The following is a 9056-nucleotide window of genomic DNA, read 5'->3' on the forward strand; positions in this document are numbered from 1 at the left end:
TGAGTTGCTGACTCCATTGCAGGCTCCTTGACTGACCTTGGGACTGGAGCACTGTCTGCCTCTGTGTTTGAAAAGTTAAGATAATATTACTTGTCTGTCTCACAAGGATTTTGGGAGGTTAGAGACACTGTTTATTCAAGCTAGATGTAAAATGTTACAGCAATGAGAGCTCTGTAAATACCTGCGCTCAAAAACCTCAATTAAAGCCCCGTTTTGCTAGAGGAAAGCACATTAATGCCCATCAGTCCCTGCAATGTCCCAGGACAGCTCACACACAGGTTCCCCCCCTCTGAGGTAAAGAAACCCCATTGGCAATGGAGCCTCAGAGGGGAAACCTGCAGTGAGTGAGCACAGAGCACCTCATAGCACAGGTTTTGCTGTGATTTACAGTCTTGTGCTCGGTAAGGAGCCATGGCTGAGGGGTGCCTTATGCCATTAGTCCCAGTCTTGGCTGACCAATGGAGCTGGGGAATGATGGGGAGCAGCAAAGGCCCCGAGGTGCACTCAGAGGCCTGGCTCCCTGTGACAGACACCTTCAGGAGCACATGCACATGCCACATGCTGCATGCACACAGAAGGAGGTTGCTTAACCAGAGCTTTACAAATATTTTCAAAGTGCTTTACAAAGAATTCATTAATAGATGACATATTGTTGCTAAAGGCACAACCAGCTCAACTAGATTTTATTACAGGTGTAAATAATATCAAGGGAATTTTAGTGTTAGTCTTGTTTCTCTGCTCTTAATCCCTACTCCTGCTGACATGTTAAAGGTCTGCTTAATCATCCAGCCCTTTCCTCCCAAATTCACAAATGCTTCATCCACACTTACTTATTTTACAGAGATTTATACAAATGCCAGGAGGCACCTAGCAGTGCCCTACAGGTTTCATGGCCCCAATGAAAAAACAAACAATGCTACAGCCCAGATGTGACCTAGTGGTGCAGTTTAACCCATTGAGAAGACAAAACAGCAGCTTAGAAAGCCACCCCGAATATTTTTAACCCCAGAGTGGAAGAGCTGAGCACTCAGGGCTGGAAAAAGGCCAGAAATGAGGGGAGGATTGCGGCACAATGAGCCCAAACACATCTGCGCGGGGGTCAGCCTACCCTGTTCTTGTGGAGTCGAACTTGGGGAGCCCCTAGGACCAACACTCATGGTGGGCACTCAGGGGATAGTGACGACGTCTCCCAGGGTCACTGGCCACACGGGACAGAAGGGGGGACCTGTTGTGGGGAGACGAGACACGGACGGGTATCGCCGGGGGTCTCTGAGTGGAATGCAGGTAGTGGGTCACCAAGGAGAGGGGGTCCCTGCGCGGAGAGGTGAGACGCAGCCTGTGCAAGGGCGCTCCTCGGGCTTGAGGGTGAGGGTCGGGGCCCCCCGGGGAGCGGGGGCGCAGGGGAGCTCCCCGGTGCCCGGCTGAGGCGCAGGTAGGAGCCGTGCCCTGCCCAGCCCCGCTCTGCACGGAGGCGCGGCGGGCGCTGCGCGGGGCGGGCTCCCGCGGCGGGGGCGGCGGCGCCGGGAGGGCCGGGCCGGGAGGCGCGTCCCTCCCCTGGGCCGTTTCTCGGCGAGGCTGTTTAATAGCGGAGCCGCCCCCGGCCCGCCCCGTTGGAGCCGGCCCGTGCGGCACGGCGCGGCCGGGGCCGGGGCCGCTGCGGGCCATGGCGGGGGGCGGCGGGGGGGCGGCCGGCCGCGCCCGGCTGCTGGCCGTGCTGCTGGCCGGGCTGCTCGGCGGGGCGCGGGGCTTCGGCGACGAGGAGGAGCGGCGCTGCGACGCCATCCGCATCGCCATGTGCCAGAACCTGGGCTACAATGTCACCAAGATGCCCAACCTGGTGGGGCACGAGCTGCAGGCGGACGCGGAGCTGCAGCTCACCACCTTCACCCCCCTCATCCAGTACGGCTGCTCCAGCCAGCTCCAGGTGCGTCGGGGCTCCGGGGGGACCTGGGTGCGTGGGCGAGGCGGGGACGACGCACGGCGGGGCCGTGTTGTCCCCGGGCCGGCCGCTGTCCCGCAGCACTCCATCCTCATCCCCATCCGCTCGGCTCAGTACTAACCCAACCCGAAAGTCGCGCCGCCTCGCCGTGTCGCTCCTGGCTGGCTGGGAAGAGAGCGCGGCTCACGTTGGGCGGAGGTGCGGTGTCCCGGCGGTGTCCCGGCGGTGTCCCGGCGGTGTCCCGGCGGTGTCCCGGCGGTGTCCCGGCGGTGTCCCGGCGGTGTCCCGGCGGTGTCCCGGCTGCCCGCGGCGAGGAGCGCCCGCCGCAGCGCGGTGCCCCCCGCCCGGCCGCTGGCGGAGGCTGCGGCGACTCCCGGAGCTTTCCCGGCCGCTGCCCTCCGTCCCGGACGTGTCCCAGGTGCCGCGCCCGATTCCATGCGGAACGAGCGGAGCTGGCCGCGGGGAGCTGGGGCAGCTCGGGATCCCGCCGGGAGCTTCACCGCGAAAGTTTCTTTCCCAGGCGAATGGCAGGATCCCTGTCCTCCCCACGGGCATGGATTTCCTCAAACAAAACCCAGCTTGTTTCTCGGAGCAGAGTTCCCGAGTCAGCACGCAATTCCTCTCACGGTGTCGCGTCGCCGAATTACTATTATTCAAAAGACGAGAAAACTACAGTATTTTATTACTGTCACAAATGCATACGTGAGCTTATTGCAAAATAAAAAACATTTTTCTGGGATCGTGAGCTGAAGTATTTCAATAAGTGTTTTTTTCTTCCTATCTGTTTCTTAGCCGAAATATCCAGGCAATGCTCAGAACAAATATATGTATTTGTTTAAACCCCTTTAATTTGGTTTTCTGCTTTCTTAAATTGTACCCTCGAGGTTTAAATCTGGCTAAATCCCACTCGCTTCATTGGAACTGATGGGCTAGATTTACATGGATTTAATCTAGGGAGTAAAATTTTCAGACTTTGGCTTTGGACCACATTTGAACTGAAAGAAGACAACATTGTTAAGTTTTTTCTCTCTTTTGTTTTTATTGTTCTTGGTTTATTTGTTTTATGCTGCTTCCTGGTTTTTTTTAAGGCAAGGGACCAAATATTACTGCTAAAAAGAAAACTTGTTTTATTGCAACCTGTTTCATTTTCCTTCAACACACTTGTGATTTCTGTTTCTCTCTTCCAGTTCTTCCTGTGTTCAGTTTATGTTCCGATGTGCACAGAGAAGATTAACATCCCCATAGGTCCCTGTGGAGGCATGTGCCTCTCTGTCAAAAGAAGATGTGAACCTGTTCTAAAAGAATTTGGGTTTTTCTGGCCAGATGCCCTAAACTGCAGCAAATTCCCACCCCAGAATGATCACAACCACATGTGCATGGAGGGCCCAGGAGACGAAGAGGTTCCCCTTCACAGCAAGACCTCCTTGCAGCCTGGAGAAGAGTGCCACGGCATGGGATCTAACTCAGAACAGTACATTTGGGTGAAGAGAAGCTTGAGCTGCGTCCTGAAGTGTGGCTATGATGCTGGTCTGTACAGCAGGTCAGCTAAGGAATTCACAGATATCTGGATGGCCATATGGGCCAGTCTTTGCTTCATCTCGACTGCCTTCACAGTCCTGACCTTCCTGATTGATTCATCCAGATTTTCCTACCCGGAGCGGCCAATCATATTTTTGAGCATGTGCTACAATATTTATAGCATTGCTTATATTGTGAGGCTAACTGTGGGCCGGGAAAGGATATCCTGTGATTTTGAAGAGGCAGCAGAACCTGTTCTTATCCAAGAAGGTCTTAAGAACACAGGATGTGCGATAATTTTCTTGCTGATGTACTTTTTCGGGATGGCTAGCTCCATCTGGTGGGTTATTCTGACACTGACGTGGTTTCTGGCTGCGGGGCTCAAGTGGGGCCACGAAGCAATCGAAATGCACAGCTCCTATTTCCACATCGCAGCCTGGGCCATCCCGGCAGTGAAGACCATTGTCATTTTGATTATGAGACTTGTAGATGCAGACGAGCTCACCGGCCTCTGCTACGTTGGGAACCAGAACCTGGACGCCCTGACAGGCTTTGTTGTGGCTCCGCTTTTTACCTACCTGGTCATCGGGACTTTATTCATTGCAGCGGGACTCGTGGCCTTATTTAAAATCAGGTCTAATCTCCAGAAAGATGGAACTAAAACGGACAAACTGGAAAGACTGATGGTCAAAATTGGGGTCTTTTCAGTGTTGTACACCGTCCCAGCAACGTGTGTCATCGCTTGTTATTTCTACGAAATCTCCAACTGGGCCATTTTCCGCTATTCGGCAGATGATTCCAATATGGCAGTGGAGATGCTCAAAATTTTTATGTCCCTTCTGGTGGGTATTACATCAGGTATGTGGATCTGGTCAGCCAAAACTCTGCACACATGGCAGAAGTGCTCCAACAGACTGGTGAACTCAGGGAAAGTGAAACGGGAGAAGAGAGCGGACGGTTGGGTGAAACCCGGGAAAGGGAACGAGACCGTGGTATGAGAAAAGGACAGCATCCCACTGCTCTGACTGCTCTCCTGTGAAGGACTGATCATGTGCAAGCATTGCTGTGTAAATGTTGGGAATAGAGTAGGGGGATGGTTACACAACCTGTCTCTGGGGATGGGAGAAAAAAAAAGCCTTAAAGAATAAACAGCAAAAGGATCATGCTGCAGATACAATAGCCATAAACCATGCTGCCCAAAATAGGAGAGCCCAGAGAGGCTTTAAAAGCTGTGAAATAGCCAAACATGTTATCTTCCTTTTTTAACTTTTGAACTCTTTAGAAATGGAGGTGCTGTAGCCCATAGCTGTGAGATGATGTTTTCCTTTCATCGTCGTACAGCTGATGGAGGACAGGCAGTCCAGGGCCAAATTCTGGGCTTAGTTAGGGTCCAGATACCAAATTACCAGAAGATGGAGCAGGATCTCAGTCAGATGTCTTCTTTGTGAGTTCAGCATTGAGAAGGAAGTGCTTGATGAGGATTCTGTCTTTATGCCCTGGGGAATTCTGGTTTTCCAATACACTGTACAATTCAGTCAGGGATCATGTCCTGAAACAAATAGTAAGTAAATAGACTTTCCAGGTCTTACCCATGATGAGCAGGATTTAGTGAGGTATTAATGAGGATGACTTTTCAGTCATGTAATGGCCTAATAATAATTTTGACTCATTCTTTTGGCCATTTATAACCTGGTCTGAATGGTGAGTTGATTCTGCCTTGTGGGAATTTGAACCTCCCTGTGTTTTTTCTGACCTCAGTTATTCTGTGGTTCTATCAATATTTATAAAACCTAAAAGCTTTACTCAAGGCCGTCCTCAGAAGTAGAGGAATCAGCTCAAAGTGGGAAACTGTCTTTAGTCTTCTGCATCTATTGTTATTATCCATCTCCTCCATTCCTGCCCTTTCAGGTGCTCCTGCTATTTCTAGCAGACCACTTTATTCTGCTGCATTTATTAGCTTTAAAAAAAGTCTTAACTCTACAGTGATGCTTCCTTCAGAAAAGAGAACAAATAGTTGAAGGTACCTTCAGACAATGCCATGTTTCTCCAAGCAATCTTACTTGACTCTGGAGACTCATTGCATGAAGCAATTAAGTTTTAATGTATTTCATTCAGTGTGATGGTATCTCCTCTGTAGACGCCAGTCTGGGGAGAAGCAAAATGTTAAGTTCCTTGGCAACCTCATGTTCACACAGATCAGTTGTATAATTATGTGTGTCAGTTGCAATTAAAAGAACATTCTCAGCCCATGACATTGCAGTACAGATGACTGCCTCACAACGATGCTTCAATTACTCACTGACAGCTATGGAGACAGATTTTTAATGTATATTTACACACAGAATGTGAGCAGGCATTCAGTCCTCAGGAGCAACAAAGACCTTTCCAGTTTTTGTAACGGGATCCAAGAAATCCAACTTCTTGGTGAATAGTGTTTGAAAGAAACCATTGCATTTCTTATTACTTTATTTGAGGAGGCACCAGCCTCTGCTTGTGGGGAGCTGAATGTAGTGTCAGAGGGTTGTAAAAAAGGCGATGCAAATACAAATATCCTAGAAGCACTTAAGAGAACACTGTTATGATGCTCTATCCCTTTGAAACATTTGATTTTATCTATGTGCCCCAAGCTTTTGCTTCCTTTCTTTGTGTGGAACCTGATCAGCTGCAAAGCATCCCCCTGGTGCCCCAGCTCCCATGATCTTCCAGGGCAGCTGAGAACAGATGCTGCTTTATTAAAGTACTTGCTTTCCACACAGGTGCCCATGTGCTTCCCAAACCACAGTTCACTCCAGCTCTGGAAGTGAGCGCTAATCCATCCCAGGAGCATGTATTGTTTCAATGTCAGTGTCGAAACATGTGCTAGAGAACTTTTTTTCTTTTACAAACAAAATCCAGACCCCAAACAAACCCTAATGGCAGTCTTTGCGGTTGGGCTCCCTCTCCAGCAGAACAAGTGACAACTTGACACATTCTGTTCAAGACACACAAGCGCTGTCTTGGCCAACACCACATTCCAGCTGGGCCTTTTCGCCCTCTCCCTAAAGTCTCTCGCTGTTAGTGTTGTGTTTGGATCTGGTTATTCCTTTGTGGACGAGGAGTTTTGCAAGTGTGAGATCTTCAGATGGCTGAGCTTCTCCATCATGCAGTCTTTCTGCTGGCACAGTGAGGAATGTAAAGTCAGCAGCTGTATGTTGGCTTCCAAGGAGCAAGGATGCAGTATGACCCTTTTTTTGTAACCTAGTATTTGGCCATGCCAAGGTGTCATGTTCACTCAAGGTGTGCTTCACTCTGAAAGGCTTTGGATACTCTCCTGGACAATAAGACCCATGTTTGAGTAGACTGATTCAATAAATGGCATTTTAAATCTTGCTATGTACACAGAAGTGAATGTTAAATAGTGCCTTTTTATGAAGCCCTTGCATCTCTGCCTGTAACCCTGTGAACTGTTGACAGAGGAATGCCCCTGGTGATGTGAGACGCAGTGACCTGGATGAGGATGGCACTGTGTAGTCCTAGGAGGGACCTGGAGGGATATGCCATTATAGCATGTGAGGGATTCAAACGCTGTTGGAAGGAGGTGGGCTGGGGGGAGGCAGTTCCTGAGGACACATCTTTCCCCAGCAGTTGGGGGAACGCTGTACTGCCCCAAAGTGAAATTAGTGGTTGCATCAATCAAACCATTCCATTGATGCATTCACCCCCATGCATTTACCTGAGTCCATGTCAGGGCTGTGCCAGTGGGAAGACCCAGCAGACAGCCTAAAAGCTGGCTCTTGCCAGGAGCGGGTATCAGCAGCTCCGAAGTTCTCTCATTTCAGCATTGTTGCGAGCTTAAAGCCATAAGGGGTGTGACTAATCCTGTCTCGGAAGTGCAGTTGCTGTGGTTATACAAGCACAAACGTTCAGGCGTTTCCTTCCATGGCGCAGCCCCTGCTCCCATCTCCCCCCTCAGCCTGTGCTCTTGGCACTGCAGGGTTCAGAAGCGTCTGCCAGAGAGGTACAAGCTTAGCTCTTACATTAAACAGACAAGTTAGCTCTTTTCTCTGAATTTTAAGGAAATAGACACTGATTGTTTTGGGGTGTACAGAAAATATATCTACTTCAATGTATGTACTGTAAATTTCTAATTTATCACTGTAAAAAAAACCAAAACAACTTTGCTATTTAATTTTTATATCAAAATAAAATTTTAACCTCTGTGGATAACAAAAGAATTCCTGGCAGCCTTCACATTTTTGGTGAGTTACTTTCTTAAATAGGCTTCAGCATTGTTGGAAGTGCTTTTTTGCCCTGAAGGAAGAAGGACTGAAATGCTCATGCTGGGGTGAGGGGATGCTTTGAATGGGTTAATTCAGCGTGGTTTGGATCCAATAATTGAGAACAAGACATCGTTGGGCAACAGTGAAAGCATGTTCATGTTTCTGCTCTTGGGTGGACAGAAACCCTTTCAAAGGCAGCAGGCAGGTCCTGGGTGCTGGCTGGGGCTGCAGCTGGAGCTTTGGTATTGTGGGAGCATGTCCTCAAAGCCCAACTGGAAGGCAAGGCAGGAACACGGCCCGCTGCTGCTCTAGCACTGCTGTGATGTGGCTCCAGAGAAGAGCAGCACCTCCTGTAAGGCTCCTTTTCTTCCAGGTGTTGTGGAATACGTACATCCAAAGCGTGAGTGCTCAGATCCAGAGCTTATGGTGGAGGAAGGCAGCATCACCACTGGTCTGTTCAGTGTATGGGAACTATTAGTGCATTTTGGAAGGGGAAAATCCTAATCTTAGCAACCTGCTTGAAATGAGTTCATTCCTATGGGTGATTTCAGTGATTTCAGTGCTTCAGAGGAGAGATTCAATTGAATGTCTACATGGTTTTCTAAAAACTTAGGCTCTACTTTTCTTTCCTGTTTGTCATTTCTGTTCACAGTTGTGATGTATGAGGATAGCAAGGAGTTGCCATTTGTGTGCATCCCTCACCAGTTTCTTTTGACACTGATGGAACAGTATGCAATATTAATTACTTAAGCCTGCTTAATTGTCTCCATCATGAAACAATCTGTGTGTGAGATTATTTAATTAGCAGAATGTTATTCTAGAAAGAACCTAAATCAGACTAGAGTGGATACTAGAGAGGGTGTGCTATAAAAAAAAGTATCAACTATCACCTCTGTATCTGTAGCTAATCAAGTTTTGAAGAGCAGCATCTAAAACTGGTAATTATGAGTCATTTGCTCATGCCTTTGGCAGCTTATCATTGTAATGTGCCCAGGATGGTGATTAATGTGATCTCTCAAACTTATCCTAATGAGTCTTTAATAAAGCTACCGTTGACTGTAACAAACATCAAAGAGCTTCTGGGGGAAGGAGCAGGATCTCCCTCTTGTTCATAACCCCTGAAAACCTCAGGTGTGGCTTTCACAATGACATTGGCTGCTCGAGGTCTCTCTCACAGGTGCTTGCCTTCACACAGATCCCTCAGAGCATCACCTATGAAGTGACTGTGGATTGCTGCAGTGGCTCTGAATGGGGAGCAAGCTCCCCAGGCCACGGAGATGACAAATCCACTCAGGTTTGCCTGTTGAGGGAAGTATGTATTTGTATGCAATGCTCACAAA

The 9056-nt window shown here is 49.0% G+C and overlaps 1 protein-coding gene across 1 annotated transcript; it reads left to right on the top strand.

Moving 5' to 3' along the window:
* Positions 1–1649: 1649 nt before the first annotated feature.
* FZD4 (frizzled class receptor 4) lies at positions 1650–8800 on the top strand. Its single transcript, XM_084227214.1, has 2 exons — positions 1650–1924; positions 3127–8800. The coding sequence occupies exons 1-2, from the start codon at positions 1664–1666 to the stop codon at positions 4453–4455; spliced, it is 1590 nt and encodes a 529-aa protein (XP_084083340.1). The 5' UTR covers positions 1650–1663; the 3' UTR covers positions 4456–8800.
* Positions 8801–9056: the final 256 nt, after the last annotated feature.

This window comes from Fringilla coelebs (genome assembly GCF_963513975.1).
Source record: "Fringilla coelebs genome assembly, chromosome: 2".
Taxonomy (NCBI): Eukaryota; Metazoa; Chordata; class Aves; order Passeriformes; family Fringillidae; genus Fringilla; species Fringilla coelebs.

Coding starts and splice junctions, on each gene's coding strand:
- FZD4 (XM_084227214.1), top strand. CDS start 1,664: ATGGCGGGGGGCGGCGGGGGGGCGGCCGGCCGCGCCCGGCTGCTGGCC. Junction 1,925..3,126: donor GCTGCTCCAGCCAGCTCCAG/GTGCGTCGGGGC, acceptor TCTCTCTTCCAG/TTCTTCCTGTGTTCAGTTTA.